The sequence below is a fragment of the Littorina saxatilis genome, linkage group LG10, assembly GCF_037325665.1.
Source record: "Littorina saxatilis isolate snail1 linkage group LG10, US_GU_Lsax_2.0, whole genome shotgun sequence".
Lineage (NCBI taxonomy): Eukaryota > Metazoa > Mollusca > Gastropoda > Littorinimorpha > Littorinidae > Littorina > Littorina saxatilis.
Window position 1 is genome coordinate 16358559 of NC_090254.1, and position 18829 is coordinate 16377387.

The 18829-nt window shown below is 38.7% G+C and overlaps 1 protein-coding gene across 2 annotated transcripts; it reads left to right on the plus strand.

Annotated features, from left to right (window-relative positions):
* Positions 1–1235: 1235 nt before the first annotated feature.
* On the plus strand, positions 1236–15916 carry LOC138978284 (translocation protein SEC62-like). 2 transcript variants are annotated; one of them, XM_070350961.1, is made up of 10 exons: positions 1301–1370; positions 1542–1610; positions 8355–8460; positions 9069–9174; positions 10294–10426; positions 11862–11975; positions 13043–13120; positions 13631–13694; positions 14540–14659; positions 15245–15916. In XM_070350961.1, the coding sequence occupies exons 1-10, from the start codon at positions 1332–1334 to the stop codon at positions 15760–15762; spliced, it is 1347 nt and encodes a 448-aa protein (XP_070207062.1). In that variant the 5' UTR covers positions 1301–1331; the 3' UTR covers positions 15763–15916. The 2 variants fall into 2 exon arrangements, with proteins under 2 accessions (XP_070207063.1, XP_070207062.1); XM_070350962.1 differs by lacking the exon at positions 1542–1610 and having other exon boundaries at positions 1236–1370.
* The last annotated feature ends 2913 nt before the right edge of the window (positions 15917–18829 follow it).

Consider the following 18829-nt stretch of genomic DNA (forward strand, 5'->3'; position numbering starts at 1 on the left):
GACACGAAAAGACACGAAAAGTCCTGGTACATGTAACTGGTTTTAGTCGAGATTGGTGATTTAATATAAACAATCATCAAAACATGCACACTCTCTCTCTCTCTCTCGCATGTGTGTGTGTGTGTGTGTGTGTGTGTGTGTAAGTGTGTATGAGCTTGTGTGTGCGTGTGTGTGTATACGAGGGTGTGTGTGTGGATGTGTGTGTGTGTGTGTGTGTGTGTGTGTGTGTGTGTGTGTGTGTGTGTGTGTGTGTGTATGTGCGCAGTCTTTGCTTTCGTTTACAATATTCTCTGTAGTATGTTCCAATGACAGGTTGGAAGATTAGGCTAAGCCTAAAACCTTTATCCTTATGTAATAAAGTTCTGAGTTCTGAGTTCTCTCTCTCTCTCTCTCTTCCTCTCTCTCTCTCTCTCTCTCTCTCTCTCTCTCTCTCTCTCTCTCTCTCTCTCGCATGTGTGTGTGTGTGTGTCACGTGTGTGTCAGTGTGTGTGTGTGTGTGTGTGTTGTGTGTGTGTGTGTGTGTGTAAGTGTGTATGAGTGTGTGTGTGCGTGTGTGTGTATACGAGGAAGTCCTTATCTGTTTGAAGTGGGCGGTCATTTGTGAAAGGCTCGCCGGCCAAAACTGACGGATCGCTTGGGTGGTCGTAATGAAATGTGCCGCCGCACTGAGCTTGACTGGGTATGTTGGGAGAATCGGCGTTTTGTCAAGTAGATGTTAATTCCTTTGTCGGATCGGATGGATAGAATACCAGCTCAGCTGGCGTGTGGTGAGTTGCGTAACTTTTATGAGTTACCCGGGGTAGCCGCTGATAACACGTTCGTGTGCATGGGAATGTTTGATGCGGCGCTCAGATCAAAGCCTCATTTAAGAGATAGCGAATTCCGTTGCAACCCCTGGAGCAAATTGTTGACTGGTGCTTTTGTGAACAAGAAACAATTGACAAGTGGCTCTATCCCATCTCCCCCCTTTCCCCGTCGCGATATAACCTTGAATGGTTGAAAACGACGTTAAACACCAAATAAAGAAAAGAAAAGTGAGGAGGTGATTGTTACAAGGTGTGAATGCACTGTGTGAGTGTCAATGGTGAAAGGGTTAAAGGTGTGTTTTCGTGTATTTGTGCGTCTTTTCGTATCTATTTGTTGTCTTTTCGTGTCTTTTCGCGTCTTTTCGACTTTTAGTGACACCGGACCAATAATGGCACACAGAAAAATATGAGGTGGGGTATTCCTTGACGTCATTTAACCAATCACACACGTGGAAATGAAAATAAAGGGACACAACTGGAGCATTTCCGTTGCAACGAAATCGAGGTCAATGATAAACATCAGACATGGCGGACAGAAAGAAAAACCGAAGAAGGTTTGATGAGGTAACATGATTAGAAATGATCCTTTACATTTAGAAAAATTTCCATGAATGAAAATTGTAACCTGCTTCAGCTGTGAGGGTATGTGCTATCATTCATCTCAAAGTTGCTCACATGTATTGCACAGTTTTGCAACTTCTGTCAGATTTTGACGTTTGTGAAATTTTCTTCCAGCTGCAGATTGCTAAATCGGTGTATGACTCTGAGATTGAGTCTGGCACTGCAGACACAGCAGTTCAAAAGGTTTTAACGTTTTGAAAATAATCTTTTGTTTGTGGACACTCAGGGTTTTTATGATCAAGTGTTCTGTTCGATGAAGGGGTTGCTTTTCCTTTCTGTCTGAAACGAACTCGTTGGCATCGTCATTCATTTCATGACGTGTACAAGTTCTACAACCACAACGAAAGTGTAATACTAGACAGCCTCGCTGACGTTCCCCCAACCTCAGTTCCACGCCCGTTTAAGAATTTTTTTTATTTATTTTTGTAAATTTTTTTTACATTGGTTAGTTTATGGAATGTTTAATTATAGACAGAATTAAACTAAAAGATTCACAAAGGACACATTCTTCAATACTGGTTACATAAAGGTTGAATGACGGCCGGAAATCAGAATTCACATTAGACTCAGAGCATGTTTTTATGCTTACTGAATCAGTGATTGAGTGAGTGATTCAAACAGAGCAAAATTAAAACAGGTTTACAAAACGCACTGGCTACACACACTCCGAGTGTATGCAAGATTCTGCCCACTGTGTACACTCCGACGTTATTTTCGAGTCGCGAAGCAAATTTGCCATTTGACGCCACTTTACGATAGGAACGCAGAGCAGTTGATTATCAGAGAGTGCAAAAAACAAAAACAATCTGATGCCGCACAGCCTTTACTGTAACGTAGATTACATTCTCAGAGTGTACATAAAAGATCAGAGAACCGCATCAACTCAGAGTGTCATTCGACGCCATTTTGCGAATGAACGCTTCACTTTCGATTCATAGTATCAAATTATGCTATAGGGACAAACAAACACACACACACACAAACTGATGCTACACAGCCTTTTATTGTCGGAGTTTGGAACACCTAGAAGTGGTTGAATACTATGTAAGTGCAGGGATGTCGTTAGGCGTCGGACATCGGACATCGGACATAGGCCGATTAAAAGGCTCAAATGTCCGATTCACTTAGCCGCATGGCGGTCAGATGTCCTATCGTTTTCAACTGAGTGCGGTCATTGTCCGATAAGAACTCCATTCCTTCGGACAGCGCGTTATTTGATAATTTTCCTTTCATGATAAAAATCTTCAAAAAGTGACCGAGCGCTGAAGTTGTGCAGTGCAGATCTTGCGTTTTCCGAACCGTTTGCGATATGAGCCGTTTGCGTACATCCGTCAACAGCACACTAAAGTTAGGGGTATGGGAGACAACTCTAACTGACCAAGGCTCGCGTCTGCTTTAATTTGCTTTCGGTTAGAGTTGAAGCGCACGGCACTGAATTATGCCACCGTAAAAAGCTAAAGCCTGCCAAACAACAACAAAAGCTGAACACGTTTGGCGTTTCAACGCCATCGTGTGCTACATTAGGGCCAATAACATGGAAAAACACGGCTAGCAATAGCATCATTCTGGAAAATGACAGCGCCAATGACAGTGTCGCCGCTGAAATCTCCACAATCACGGAAAGTAAAGTTTCGTGACTTGAAGATGGTGTCGGTACAACAGGAAATTCGCACAGACGGTCTTTTAATAAGGTTAACTATTCATGGCTGACCCTGTTTAGTACTAGTTGGTTAGAATTTGACAGCAAAGAGACCATCTAAACATAGGTAAACTGTTTTGTCGAATATGTCAAGAAAAAGCTCTGTCAGGAAATAATGCAGTTTATGTGCCAATCAAAGTAAGAGTGCTGGAGTTTTTGGTTGCTTTTTAGTTTGTTTGTTTCTTTTTTGTGTGTGTCCTGTTTGAAACAAAAGTAATAAAACAATGTACGCACACAATGTTGGTGCATATAGTGATATACTGATATGTGTGTGCACATGATTTTGTGTTTTGCACAAAATTATAATGTCCTATTAAAATGTCTGAAAGCAGTCAAATGTCCTATTGATGCCGAAGAGCTGAGGACATTTGTCCTATAGGTATGAATTTGTGGCAACATCCCTGTAAGTGTACTGTAAGTGTACATTATTGAACTCCGAAAAAGAGATGGCGGAAGCAGACCTGTTTACCCTTACTATTTCGGAGTAATTTATTACTATTTTTTTGGATTTTTGGGAAAAAATACTCCATTTGAGACTGGACTACGATTTTTGTGTTGCTAATGTTGGTGTTAGTAACCACTGGGTTACTATTTTTGAGTCACTTGAGAAAAAGTGACTCTATGTAATCGGTCAGTGTTAGTCTGTCCGGCCGGCCGTCTGGCCGGCCGGCCGTCCGTAGACACCACCTTAACGTTGGACTTTTCTCGGAAACTATCAAAGCGATCGGGCTCATATTTTGTTTAGTCGTGACCTCCAATGACCTCTACACTTTAACGATGGTTTCGTTGACCTTTGACCTTTTTCAAGGTCACAGGTCAGCGTCAAAGGAAAAATTAGACATTTTATATCTTTGACAAAGTTCATCGGATGTGATTGAAACTTTGTAGGATTATTCTTTACATCAAAGTATTTACATCTGTAGCCTTTTACGAACGTTATCAGAAAAACAAGGGAGATAACTAGCCTTTTCTGTTTGGCAACACACAACTTAACGTTGGGCTTTTCTCGGAAACTATAAAAGTGACCGGGCTCAAATTTTATGTGAACGTGACTCATTGTGTTGTGAATAGCAATTTCTTCCTGTCCATCTGATGCCTCATATAATATTCAGAACTGCGAAAGTGACTCGATCGAGCGTTTGCTCTTCTTGTTGTCAACAGATTACTATTTTTGTCAACAGATTACTATTGTTGACTACTATTTTTGTCAACAGATTACTATTTTTGTCAACAGACTATTTTTGTCAACAGATTACTATTTTTGTCAACAGATTACTATTTTTGTCAACAGATTACTATTTTTTTACTTGACCATTACTCTTATCAAGCTGTGGAGGTAAACAGGTCTGCGGAAGTCAATAGATCAGATTGATTTTCAATCACTACTTCCTAACGACTTGTAAGGGCGCATTTAATTGGCTTAGAGTTGTAACAGAGCTTTTCAATGTCGGCGTGTATTATATCTAGACCTATCAATCCTGTATACACTCAGAGTGCCTGTAACCTTTGACTTTACAAAAAGCAGTACCATAAGTGACTTTTGCAAGTATCAAGCTACAAAAGTGACCGAACCCAAATTGTCACAAGTTTTGAAGAATGAGTCAAATACTACCTGATGGTGTGTTTTTACATTTAGTCAAGTTTTGACTAAATATTTTAACATAGAGGGGGAATCGAGACGAGGGTCGTGGTGTATGTGTGTGTGTGTGTGTGTGTGTGTGTGTGTGTGTGTGTGTGTGTGTCTGTCTGTCTGTCTGTCTGTGCGTGTGTGTGTGTAGAGCGATTCAGAGTAAACTACTGGACCGATCTTTATGACATTTTACATGAGAGTTCCTGGGTATGAACTATGATATCCCCAGAAGTTTTTTTTTCATTTTTTGGATAAATGTCTTTGATGACGTCATATCCCGCTTTTTGTAAAAGTTGGTTTAAACAGTGTTTATTCAACAATTCATATGTATTTGAACATGATACATGTTACAGATCAACAACAAGCTCAAGCTTATGGTGGTGACCCTAACGGGAGAATTTAACATATTGATTACGATAACTTGCGACGAGACTTCGACAAGTACTTAAACCAAAACAAACGAGAAACAAACAAAATGTGCAAACATTATATATATATAATACATATTTGACAAAAAGCAAAGGCATAATGGAGACAGGACACGACAATAGAATGAACAAAGAATATAAAAGGGAAAGAGAGGAAAGGAGAGGGAGAGAGAGAGAGAGAAAGAGAGAGAGAGAGAGAGAGCTAGTACATATACTTATACATCACAATTGCATATATACCAATGACAATAGCTATAACTTCTTAATTAAATTTAGACTTAAATTATCTATAATGAATGGGGCATATACTGCACTCAAATTCGTTGTAAAAGTTGAGGCGGCACTGTCACACCCTGATTTTTCAATCAAATTGATTGAAATTTTGGCTAAGCAATCTTCGACAAAGGCCGGACTTTGGCATTGGATTTCAGCTTGGAGGCTTAAAAATTAATTGATGACTTTGGTCATTAAAAATAAAAAAATTAATTTTTTATAAAACGATCCAAATTTACGTTCATCTTAATCTTCATCATTTTCTGATTCCAAAAACATATGAATATGTTATATTTGGATTAAAAACAAGCTCTGAAAATTAAAAATATAAAAATGATGATTAAAATAAAATTTCTGAAATCGATTTAAAAACAATTTCATCTTATTCCTTGTCGGTTCCTGATTCCAAAAACATAGATATGATATGTTTGGATTAAAAACACGCTCAGAAAGTTAAAACGAAGAGAGGTACAGAAAAGCGTGCTATGCAGCACAGCGCAACTACTACCCCGCTCTTCTTGTCAATTTCACTGCCTTTGCCACGAGCGGGGGACTGGCGATGCTACGAGTATACGGTCTTGCTGAAAAATTGCATTGCGTTCCGTTTCATTCTGTGAGTTCGACAGCTACTTGACTAAATGTTGTATTTTCGCCTTACACGACTTGTTTTTATTGTGATGGACAGACTTACAAATAATAAACGAGACAAATTTAGCTCAGTATAAGGCGTTGAGTTTTTAATTGTCTTTTTATTATTTGTAAGCCTGTCCACTACAGAGGCTGATGGACTTGTGATTGTGAATGTTGTGTTATGTCTATTATTAAACATTCCATCAATGAAACTTTCCATGAGACTGGGAAGGGTTGTGAGAGGCCTCCCACAAGGTACAAAGTTGTATGGGATTGGGAATGTCTTCAGAACTGCTTCTTTTTTATTTTTTTTATTTCTTAAATAAACTTTGACCAATGAATGATGGAGGCTGTTTTCTTGGAAATTAAAGTGCCTTGCAGTGCTTGGGAAAAGGATTTGTTTTTCATTCCTTGTCCTATATGATATGGTTGAAAGAAGGCTACTTGGCTAATTGTGTGGACAAATAATTGCTTTTGAATTTCATGATCAAAGGAAAGCATGTTCTGCCTGAAATCTTCCCTTTTCAGTCAAACTTTGGGAATCAGGGTTGTTTTTCCTTCTTCTTTCTTTCTCACATTCTTCTTGATCTTGTTCTTTCTGGTCATGAATTATCCAAAAACTTTGTGCATGTGGGTATTTGTTTCGTTACATGGATGACTTTTGTTGTTGAAAATTAACTGTAAACGGTCATTAGAGTGTATTTCGGACAGTGTGCACACACCGTGCCATTCTTTAAATTAAAAAAACATTCTTACTAAATTAGGAGAGAATCAGTGTCATTACATCTTAATAATTGTTGCACAATCAATACCCCTAATCAAAGTATTGTACTTGTAGAGAGACCCGATCGAGTGACAGGGAAAGCTAGTCATCGCAATTTAAAACAAGTCGCGTAAGGCGAAAATACAACATTTAGTCAAGTAGCTGTCGAACTCACAGAATGAAACGGAACGCAATGCAATTTTTCAGCAAGACCGTATACTCGTAGCATTGTCAGTCCACCGCTCATGGCAAAGGCAGTGAAATTGACAAGAAGAGCGGTTTAGTAGTTGCGCTGAGAAGGTTAGCACGCTTTTCTGTACCTCTCTTCGTTTTTACTTCCTGAGCGTGTTTTTAATCCAAACATATCATATCTATATGTTTTTGGAATCAGGAACCGACAAGGAATAAGATGAAAGTTTTTAAATTGATTTCGACAATTTAATTTTGATCATAATTTTTATATTTTTAATTTTCAGAGCTTGTTTTTAATCTAAATATAACATATTTATATGTTTTGGGAATCAGAAAATGATGGAGGATAAGATAATCGTAAATTTGAATCGTTTTATAAAAAATTTTTTTTTTTTACAATTTTCCGATTTTTAATGACCAAAGTCATTAATTAATTTTTAAGCCACCAAGCTGAAATGCAATACCGAAGTCCGGCCTTCGTCGAAGACTACTTGACGAAAATTTCAACTAATTTGGTTGAAAAATGAGAGCGTGACAGTGCCGCCTCAACTTTCACGAAAAACCGGATATGACGTCATCAAAGACATTTATAAAAAAAAACGAAAAAAACGTTCGGGGATATCAATCCCAGGAACTCTCATGGAAAATTTCATGAAGATCGGTCCAGTAGTTTGGTCTGAATCGCTCTACACACGCACGCACGCACACACACACATACACCACGACCCTCGTTTCGATTCCCCCTCTATGTTAAAACATTTAGTCAAAACTTGACTAAATGTAAAAAGAGTTTATGGAGGGTATGGTTAAACTTGTTCCACACATGCAACTTCAGATGTATTAACATTTCCAATAACCGATATCCGAAGATAACTGAAAATATCTAGGACTAGAATAGTTCACTTTTAGTTCTCACTAAATTAAATATTGTTTTGAATACTTGTGACTGTGAGGGTCACTTTTATTTTTAAGTTTTTTGTAACAGCACAAATATCTTGAACACACTTATGAGTGCATATAATTTGTAGTTGCTATCAATTATCATACTTTTATTTTATTACATTATGAGTGTGTGCTGAGAAGCCAGGGTGTGTGTGTGTGTGTGCATGTGTGTTCACATGTGAATTCTTTTTAGTTCACAATGCACAGAATTACTGAAGGGGGACTTTTTGAGTTTAAATTGTCTGTTTGGGTAGATGAATTTACATGCATGTACCTACAAAGTTAGTACATTTAGTGTTACTGTCTAATATTTTTTTGCTGAGTTTGGCTAACATTTATCTTGTTCATTCTAATCTAATTTACCAATCAGGATGAGCCGCCAACCAAGGAGGATTATGCCATCGCCAAATACCTGCGCTTCAATGCGCCAACAAAGGAGGGAAAACTGCACAGCATGGAAGTACGCTGTTTCTACGGTGAGGCTTTTGCTGTTATATGGACATGTTTAAAAAAAAAAGGGATCAGTTTAGTTCAATTTTGGTCAATAAGTGTCCATATCTTTTTGGGGGCATTCTCTAAAACATGAGTCTGTGACCTTTCCCAGAACTTCTTTGCACTAGATTTGCGGGTATGTATCACCAAAGTACAGGCATAAAATAATGTTCCTTCTTTAGATGTTCACCGGTATCTCTTTCTCGTCATTTTATCCTGGTCCTGAACGTTCCTTTTTAATTTAAGTTCAAAATAGAGTAGCTTATTCACTCAGTAATGAGTAAGACTGTAGCTTTAAGTTGAATGGTGTGCTGTATACTTCTGGCAGATGCAACCAAGATCTAAGCATCCCAACTCCTGTTTTTATTTTTTATAATGTTTTATGCAGACTGATTCACTGAAAATCTAAGACGGTGTACAAAGCAGTCCTTTGCACTGCAGCACACCAACCGTCGCGTATAACTGAAGTCAGCTCCTGTGATGTAAACCCACGACTGACACCTAGTGCGATTATTTGACAAATTGCGAGAAGGTTTTCTGAATTGTGAGAAGTTGTTGAAAAGAATCCTAACATTGTTTTCTTCAATTGCAGCATCTGCCGCCGTGGACGCTTTGCTAAAGTCCAAATGGTCTTCCTCCAAAAATTCAAAAGACCCCATATTCTTCAACAGGAGCTCCTGTGTCAACTACTGTCACAGGTATTTGGTGTGTGTGTGTGTGTGTGTGTGTGTGTGTGTGTGTGTGTGTGTGACAGAGTGCACATGTGAGTCATTTTATGTGTGTGTGTATATCACTGTAGATATGTGTATCGCAGTATGTTTGTGTGTTTAGGTGGGTGTACATACATATGTGGTGTAAATTATGTATAGTGTGTAGCTTTGGAGTTAGGATTGTTTGTTATAATGTACAAAAAACTAAAATGTATAGCTTGCGTTTATGGTAGCAAGGACAGCAAGAGTTTGACATTCAATATCCTTAAAACTAAATGCAAGCGAAGAAAAAGTGTATTTACTCTCTCAAGTTGAATTATTTCTTGTGCTTTGAACTTTTGTTTGTTTTTTTGTTTGTTAATAGACAAGATAAGCCAGTGAATGATGTTAGCAAGATACATAGGTACCTGTCATGAGAAGACACCCTTTGACCAGCTAAAGGTGTCCCTAGACAGTGTTGTTCCCAGGCCTTGATCTTCGGTCATTGATGCAATTTTTGTAATTTCACGTACTGGTCTAACGCCGGGCCGGTAGACTGTCCGATAGTTTTGACATGTAGGAGTTCTTCAGACTGAAGATTTTTTTTCGTAGCTAAGATATTGGGATCTACAGATACATGAACAATTTTTATCAGTCTAGGTCCAACTGACCTATTGTTCTCTTGGTCTGGGAACAACGCTAAAGATGTTCTTTAGTTGGAGGTTCCTTCTAAGCAGAGGGGCCTTGCACTCAAGGTTCTGGGGGCCCAGTAGCTCAGGTGGTAGAGCACTGGACTTGTGATCGAAAGGTCGCTGGTTCGAATCCAGGCCGGGACGGACACGGGTCAACTTTATGTGCAGACCCAGAGACGGTATTCATCTGCCTCCCCCGTGTCACCACTGTGGCATGTAAAAGACCTCAGTCATTCTGCCATAAGTGCAGATGGCTGATACCACCTAAATACGCATACACTTGTGTATTTCATCTAAAGTCAGGTTAAAACCCGGGAACATGCCCCTAATGGCTTTGCCGTGAGGGCGTAAAACTTGAATTTCTCTCACTCAAGGTTCTGCTGGAGATAAAACAGTGCAAACAGAATCATCCAATCAATGTTTTGGTCTATTTCAGGTTACTGGTGAAAGGCATGTTTCACCGTGCAGAGAAAGTCCAGCGCAAAAAGGAAAAGGGCGAAAAAACAAAGAAGAAGAAGGGCAAGGAAGTGACGGAGAAAGAAGAAGTTGGGACTGGAGATGAACTGAGGGTATGAAGAGGGAGAAGAGTGCTGGAAATTCTGGGTATTTTACTGGCTGAAATAAGAAATATATACAAGTACTGGAAGTGAAATGGTCAACCAGTCAGTGCTACCTAATAAACGTTTTCAAGAAATAACTCTGTCAGGAATTTTAAGCAGTGTGGTAGTGTGAGAGTCCGTTTTACGGGGACAAGCTTTAACAAGTCGCGTAAGGCGAAAATACAACATTTAGTCAAGTAGCTGTTGAACTCACAGAATGAAACTGAACGCAATGCAACGCAGCAAGACCGTATTAACTCGTAGCATCGTCAGTCCACCGCTCACGGCATAGGCAGTGAAATTGACAAGAAGAGCGGGGTAGTAGTTGCGCTGGGAAGGATAGCACGCTTTTCTGTACCTCTCTTCGTTTTAACTTTCTGAGCGTGTTTTGAATCCAAACATATCATATCTATATGTTTTTGGAATCAGGAACCGACAAGGAATAAGATGAAAGTGTTTTTAAATTGATTTGGAAAATTTAATTTTGATAATAATTTTTATATATTTAATTTTCAGAGCTTGTTTTTAATCCAAATATAACATATTTATATGTTTTTGGAATCAGCAAATGATGGAGAATAAGATAAACGTAAATTTGGATCGTTTTATAAAAAAATTTTTTTTTTTTTACAATTTTCAGATTTTTAATGACCAAAGTCATTAATTAATTTTTAAGCCACCACGCTGAAATGCAATACCGAAGTCTGGGCTTCGTCGAAGATTACTTGACCAAAATTTCAACCAATTTGGTTGAAAAATGAGGGCGTGACAGTGCCGCCTTAACTTTCATCGAAAACCCGGATATGACGTCATCAAGGACATTTATCAAAAAAATGAAAAAAACGTTCGGGGATTTCATACCCAGGAACTCTCATGTCAAATTTCATAAAGATCGGTCCAGTAGTTTAGTCTGAATCGCTCTACACACACACACACAGACAGACACACACACACACACACACACACACACGCACATACACCACGACCCTCGTCTCGATTCCCCCCTCTACGTTAAAACATTTAGTCAAAACTTGATTAAATGTAAAAATGAAGCGAAGCAAGTACATGTACCTCGCTGCAGCTGGCTTTAACCTGCGATCGTGACAAACAAATAACTCTGATGGGTATGTTTTTCAGCGTGCGCTCTTACTACAATTGGAATGGCATCAGAGCACCACTATGCTTTGTTTGATCTTTTGAGGGAGATAATTTTGATGAGCTTTGCTTTTAATGTTGATCACCAGTACTTTACTGATTAGTGTGGCAGTTAGTATTTTATTGCTGTTCTACATGCCAACATGTAAGTAAGTTAGTACATTTATATTGTAATTAGGCTGCTTGTCATGTTCTTATTTCAGGTCCTTGTGGGGTGTTGAAAATGAAGTGTTTTTATGTGCTGTTGAAGGAGAGGAAAGGAAAGAAAGACAAGAAGGGAAAGAAGGAGAAAGAGGAAGCCGTTCCTGAGAAGGAAGGAGAGGAGAAGAAGGAAGAGAAGGAGGAGAAAAAAGAAGAGAAGAAGGTATGTCGGAAATCTGATTCACGTTTCTGCTAGACCCACAAACTTCCTTTTCCCCCCATTCCCACCTCTCCCCCTTCGGTAAGCCTTTACTAGCTTCCTCTTCATCTTAATTTCTCATTTAAAGTCTCATTCTTTTTGTGAACTATGGAAACAATTGAAAGACAATAACAATGATCTGTTTTGTTTGGCTCACTAGATAGGTGTTTGAAAAAAATATTCGAGGCTGCATAGTTGACGTAACTTTCTTGTCTCATCAGATTAATATTTACAGTGTCTTCACAGTGGAATCCCCCTTTTAAGATCCCCCAATTTAAGATTCCCTCCCTGTTTTCTCAGATTTTCTGTTCTTAACCTCTGTAAGATTACCCCCATTTTTAGACTTCCTCTCATGTTAAGACCCAATTTTCTGATCTTAACCTCTGTAACATTACCCCCATTTTTAGACTTCCTCTCATGTTAAGACCCAATTTTCTGATCTTAACCTCTGTAACATTACCCTCATTTTTAGACTTCCTCTTATGTTAAGACCCAATTTTCTGATCTTAACCTCTGTAACATTACCCCCATTTTTAGACTTCTTCTTATGTTAAGACCCAATTTTCTGATCTTAACCTCTGTAACATTACCCCCATTTTTAGACTTCTTCTTATGTTAAGACCCAATTTTCTGATCTTAACCTCTGTAACATTACCCCCATTTTTAGACTTCCTCTCATGTTAAGACCCAATTTTCTGATTTTTGGAGGTCTTCCAAGTAAAAGGGGTGTTCCACTGTATTAGATACAATGGAACCTGCCTTGGTGGCCACCTACTTATTACACCTGTCTATAACGACCACAATTGGTCGGTCCCTTGGGTGGGCATTATAGACAGGTTGGCAGTACGTATGTAATCTTGTGCAAATGTGCGGTTATTCAGTGTTGTTGTACATTCATATCCCTGTAAAGATGAACTTCTTCTTCTTCTTCAGCGTTCGACGATGGCTGTGTCTAGATTCTTTGGCCCGTGGTGTTGACAAAGTGGGCTGTGTAAAGATGAACGTTTTGTGCATTCTTTTTTTCCATACAGGATGACGGGAAGAAGAAGAAGGAGAAGAGGCTGAAACTAGTCATGACAGACGATCAGAGGTTTTTGGATGGTGAAGACGTAAGTAGTTTGAGACGATGTGATGAAGTGGATAGACTCAAGGGAATAAAGGGAGTGAAATGCTGGTAACAGATTTGAAACTGGAGGCAATAAAGGAGGTTGGATGCTAGTTGTAGATTTGAAACGCAAAGGGATAAAGGGGGTGCAACACTGGTAGTAGATTTGAGACTGGAGAGGATAAAAGGAGTGCAACACTGGTACATGTAGATTTGAAACTGGAGGGGATAAAGGAAGTGGGGATGCCACTTGTAGATTTAACAAATCTGCCAGAGCTCAACTGACCATTGAATGGTAAACACAGGGAAGATGAAAACATCCGTTGCATTTGAAGAGGTAGTTATCTTTTTTTGACTGTTGAATGTTGACTCAGGAAAATACCCTGAGATTTATAAAGCTCAAAGTGCATTGAATTGATTATAGTTAAATGGGTTATTATGCCTTCTTTTAAAACTTGTTTTACTCTTAGAGTTTGTATTACATCTATAAATAGTTCACCTTCTTCATTTGCAGAATGTGTACGTCTGGATATATGATCCAGTGAATGCCAAAACTCTCTTGATTGGATCTCTTATTGGTGAGTTGCTATCAGCAGATTTTTTCATCATACAGAAAATTTTGAAAATTTTCAAGATCACTATATGGTATGAACATGTTTGGAATTACATTTTGTGATTGGTTTGAAAGTGAAGGTTCAGGTGTCAGCATATTTACTATTAAAAAACCTAAACCAAAGAAAGGTATGTTATTGGAACGCTGAATCATAGACTAAAAGAAACATTTACAAGTATGTCAACCTAGTGGTCTGTGTGGAGGAAGGATGTACAAATAGTAATGAGACAATGAACAGAAAAACAGTCAAATGTTGACCCCTCAACATAGAAACAGGACTGACATTAGCTGTATTATGATACTAGGTGTCACAGCTTGAGATTTTATCTCTCAAATGTGAATAAAGACAGGAAGGTGAAATAACGATCAGCCGCTATCAGTAGCAGCAACTCTTGTCATTCCATAATGATTAAGTGGGTGCACTGTGGAGAATATTTGTTTATTTGTTTAACTGGGGGGGGGGGGGGGGGGGGGTAAGATTTTTTCTCTACTACATTGGACTCCTCGATTAAAGACGGTGTTTGTATTTGAATACCCTGCTTTTTTCAGATGATCTGTACATGACATCTGTAAATCACTTCCATTGTGATAGGACTCACTCCTTTTTAAGACCTGGTTTCTCAGATTTTTACAGTTCGTTAAATGCGAGTTCCACTGTACTAATGCAAAACAGGGAAGTAGACACAGATGAAGATTTTTTATTTTTTTTTGTCCCCACTGTACTATAGCAAAACAGGAAAATAGAAACAGATCAAGATCTCTCAAAATAGGATATATACTCTACTTAGATGTTGACATGTCTTCTTGCAGTGCTTGGTGCTATCGCATTGTGCTTGTTCCCCTTGTGGCCCGAGGTTGTGCGTATCGGTGTCTACTACGTCAGTCTGGCTGCAGCAGGCTTTGTGGGCTTCATTCTCTCCCTTGTCGTTCGTGAGTTGAGAGATTGTCTCCCTTGGAATATCAGACTGTGCTTTTCACTTTGGCAGGAAACGGTGGAATTTGGAAAGAGAGGGTGTTGGCGTTTTTCCATGTGTGTGTGTGTGCGTGTGCGTGCATATGTATATGCTTGCGTGCGTGCATGCGTGCGTGCGTGTGTGTGTGTGTGTGAGTGAGTTGTTGCATGTAATGTATAGTTACGTTTTCTTTGGCACATAGACTTACTCAGTGATTGCTCTGACCATTTTCAGAACCAGTAATTCTTAACAAATACAAATCCTGGCTCTCGCACAAACATGTCATTTTGTTATGCCAACTAGTCAGACCCAGTGTTGAACACTATGATTGTCAAGAAGAAACTGATTGGACAAAATATAGATCAGTATGTATAAATAACTTGTTGCCGATGTAATTTCTGTTTTACATTTTTTTTTAATAGAATTAAAAAAAAGATATTTACAAGTAAAATACTGCACCTTTTGGGGTTAACGCAGCCAGAGCTTTGCTACACTATAAGTATTGAAATGTTTTCAAAAATCCTTGCTGAGAGCTAAACCGCCATGTTTTCATTTTCTCCAGTTCGACTCATCCTGTTTTGCCTCATCTGGGTCATCACGATTGGTCGGCATCACTTCTGGCTCCTGCCAAACCTCACGGAAGACGTCGGCTTCTTCGAGTCCTTCCGCCCCCTGTACAAACACGACAACATGTCAAAAGACTCATCCTCCACAGAAGCCTCCAAAGACAAGGATAAATCCAAGTCCATCAAAAAGGCAGACGCCAAATCCAAGAAGAAAGAAAAGTCCAGCGACAAAGAGGATACAGGCAGTGAGCAAGAGGAATTTGAAATGATCGACAAAGGGGATGTGGATGAGGAAGAGGAGGGAGGAGAGGAAGGGGGGGATAGGATGGAAGGCGAGGAAGACACGGAGGATAACGGCGAGGGTAATGAAGAGGAATACGGACAGGATGAGGAGGAATATGATGAAAATAACCAGAACGGAGCAGCAGACGAGGAAGAAGAAGAAGAAGAAGAAGAAGAGGAGGAGGAGGAAGAGGAGGAGGAAGAAGATTCACAGTCGCGAAAAGACAAATGAGCTGTGCGAAGAGAAAAAGAACTTTAAAAACTTTTATAGATTGTCAGAACACCGCATGGTTTTAGCTGTTGCTTCTGCTCACGGATCTACACACATATGATCGTGTTTATATGATCTTGTTCTCAGACTTATCAATAAAGCGTGGAGAAAAATACTATGCCAGTGACTACCTTTTTGGTTGGCATATATTTAAGTTGAAATTACGCAGAGCATAAAAAGTCAAGGGGGTTTGTGTCGTGGTGTGCAAATGTTCTTATTGCAGTCTCCCGTTGACTTGTCTGACTTATTTTTGTGGGGGGGGGGGGGGGGGGGGGGGAGGGGGGGGGTGTTTGTGTGGCAAAGGAAGGGGTGCTGATATGTGTTTCCTGGGGGTGGGTGGGTGGGGGGGGGGGGGGTGATGTCTGGACAACATTATGAATCAGAACTTGGGCAGGAAAAGTCAGTTGAAGAGATAAGTAACAAGTCGCGTAAGGCGAAAATACAACATTCAGTCAAGCTGTCGAACTCACAGAATGAAACTGAACGCACTGCAATTTTTCAGCAAGACCGTATACTCATAGCATCGTCAGTCCACCGCTCGTGGCAAAGGCAGTGAAATTGACAAGAAGAGCGGGGTAGTAGTTGCGCTGAGAAGGATAGCACGCTTTTCTGTACCTCTCTTCGTTTTAACTTTCTGAGCGTGTTTTTAATCCAAACATATCATATCTATATGTTTTTGGAATCAGGAACCGACAAGGAATAAGATGAAAGTGTTTTTAAATTGATTTCAATAATTCAATTTTGATCATAATTTTTATATTTTTAATTTTCAGAGCTTGTTTTTAATCCAAATAATTATAACATATTTATATGTTTTTGGAATCAGGAAATGATGAAGAATAAGGTGAACGTAAATTTGGATCGTTTTATAATTTTTTTATTTTTTTTACAATTCAGATTTTGAATGACCAAAGTCATTAATGAATTTTTAAGCCACCAAGCTGAAATGCAATACCGAAGTCAGGCCTTCGTCGAAGATTGCTTGGCCAAAATTTCAATCAATTTGATTGAAAAATGAGGGTGTGACAGTGCCGCCTCAACTTTTACAAAAAGCCGGATATGACGTCATGAAAGACATTTATCGAAAAAATGAAAAAAACGTCCGGGGATATCATTCCCAGGAACTCTCATGTAAAATTTCATAAAGATCGGTCCAGTAGTTTAGTCTGAATCGCTCTACACACACACGCACAGACAGACACACACACACACACACACACATACACCAAGACCTTTGTCTCGATTCCCCCTCTATGTTAAAACATTTAATCAAAACTTGACTAAATGTAAAAATGAACTTGAGGAAATTTCTTTTTCTAAAAAGGTTCTCCTTGCTGACTCACTTTTTACCCAGTTGTCTCTCATTTTGTCAAGCATTTTCTTGATGAAAAGTGTGCATGTATTTTCAGCAGACCTTTTACCAAAAATATTCTGTCTTCTGCAAACTCATTTTGCAATTAGATTGAATCTCGGAACAGGATATTATTTGGGTAATTCATGGTGTCATTTGTAAGATTAACCTAGTCAACTTACTAGAATACTTACAGAAAGAGTATTGGTGGTAAGCAAAATGTTTTAAAGTAATTTGTGAACTTACATTGTCTTTAACCTTCACGGGATCACACTTTGAACTACACAGTCTGGATGATGTGGGTCGTGTACAACCCACACTTTAAAATGAGGATTCAACGTAAAAACTATTTGAATAGGGGTCAACTTTTCCGCCTCTTTGCAGAGTATCGGTGGCACACGACCCACGCTGTTGGAATACGTGTAGGCATAAACATTGTAAATTCCTTCTATAATTCCATAGTTTAAATTACATCGTTGTTTATTTGTTTGTTTATAAAGATAATCCTTCAGAAAGCGGTCAAGGGGAGGTGCCATTGGTGTTTGAGAATTACTTGAAGTCTTGATCAAAAACTCCCAATAGTTTTAGAGATCATACAGACACTGTGAGTCTCTGGGTCGTTATTGACCCAGGAAGCATGGTGATGGTTAATATGTACTTCAGCTGCTTAACTACAGCAATTGGTACAAGATTTTCCGGTGTGCAAATTTTTTTGAAAGCCAAGAACTATTTAGTATATTTAATAAGAAATATTTAATACATGATTAAGCCAGATAAGATTCAAAGGTAAGTTTATTTGTGACACGAATTGAGCATCGTGCTTTTAACTTTTTCTGGGCATTTTTTGTTATTATTTGTTGTTGTCAATTTATCTTATTGTTTGTGCTTTGTTTCAGTAAATTTTTTTTCAAGTTATTATTTGTGCAAATAAAATGTCTTTATTCATTGGTTTAAGGGTACAAGGGGCCTTACGCTTTCAGAATTTGTTTTGTAATTATTGTTCTGTCAGAAAGCTGCTGGTTGTTTTAATTATAAATATCAAAGCAGAATCATGGGGAGCCTGTTTTTCACAGTAATTTAAGAGACGGGAAAGGCAAAAGTTATTGGTTGCTTATCTTTAGCAAGGTTGGTAAGACAATTTTAACAAGAAATATTGCTAATTTTTTGGAAAGGGGGGGGGGGGGGATTTTCCCTGTAGTTGTGTTGGTCCTGTCGAATTGTTCGCTTATTGACCAAAGTGTAGGGTGGCAAATAATGTTGTTTCTAGCCACTGTTAATTGCAATGGATTTTGTACTTGTTTTTTCTGTATATTTTGTGTCTGGCTACGACAACGTAAGTTGTTTATAAAGACAGAAATGTGTTTCTTTCTTTTCTTCAGTGTTTTGTTGTTGTTGGAAAGGCTGTGTTATACAATGATACTTTATGGCTAGGAAAAATAAGGGGAAATAATATGATGGATATTATAAATATTTTCTTCAAAGTTTTATTACTTTAAAAAAACAAACATTTTTAGTGTGGGAAAGTTCACTGAATCTCTTCCTGTTTTGTAAGGCTTCATGGAAAGGAAGGTTTCTAAGGTTTGCATTGAGTAGACCATTTTTTTTAAAGGTGGTAGCTGCATTCTTTCAGGTGTTTCTTTTTCACTTAATAAATTCAAAAAGGATATCGGAAAAGTG

Bases quoted from the DNA above. Each gene is read 5' to 3' on its own strand.
- LOC138978284 (XM_070350961.1), top strand. From the start codon at position 1,332: ATGGCGGACAGAAAGAAAAACCGAAGAAGGTTTGATGAG. The intron at 10,427-11,861 runs GTATGAAGAGGG...GTGCTGTTGAAG, and splicing joins GGACTGGAGATGAACTGAGG to GAGAGGAAAGGAAAGAAAGA. The intron at 14,660-15,244 runs GTGAGTTGAGAG...CATTTTCTCCAG, and splicing joins CATTCTCTCCCTTGTCGTTC to TTCGACTCATCCTGTTTTGC.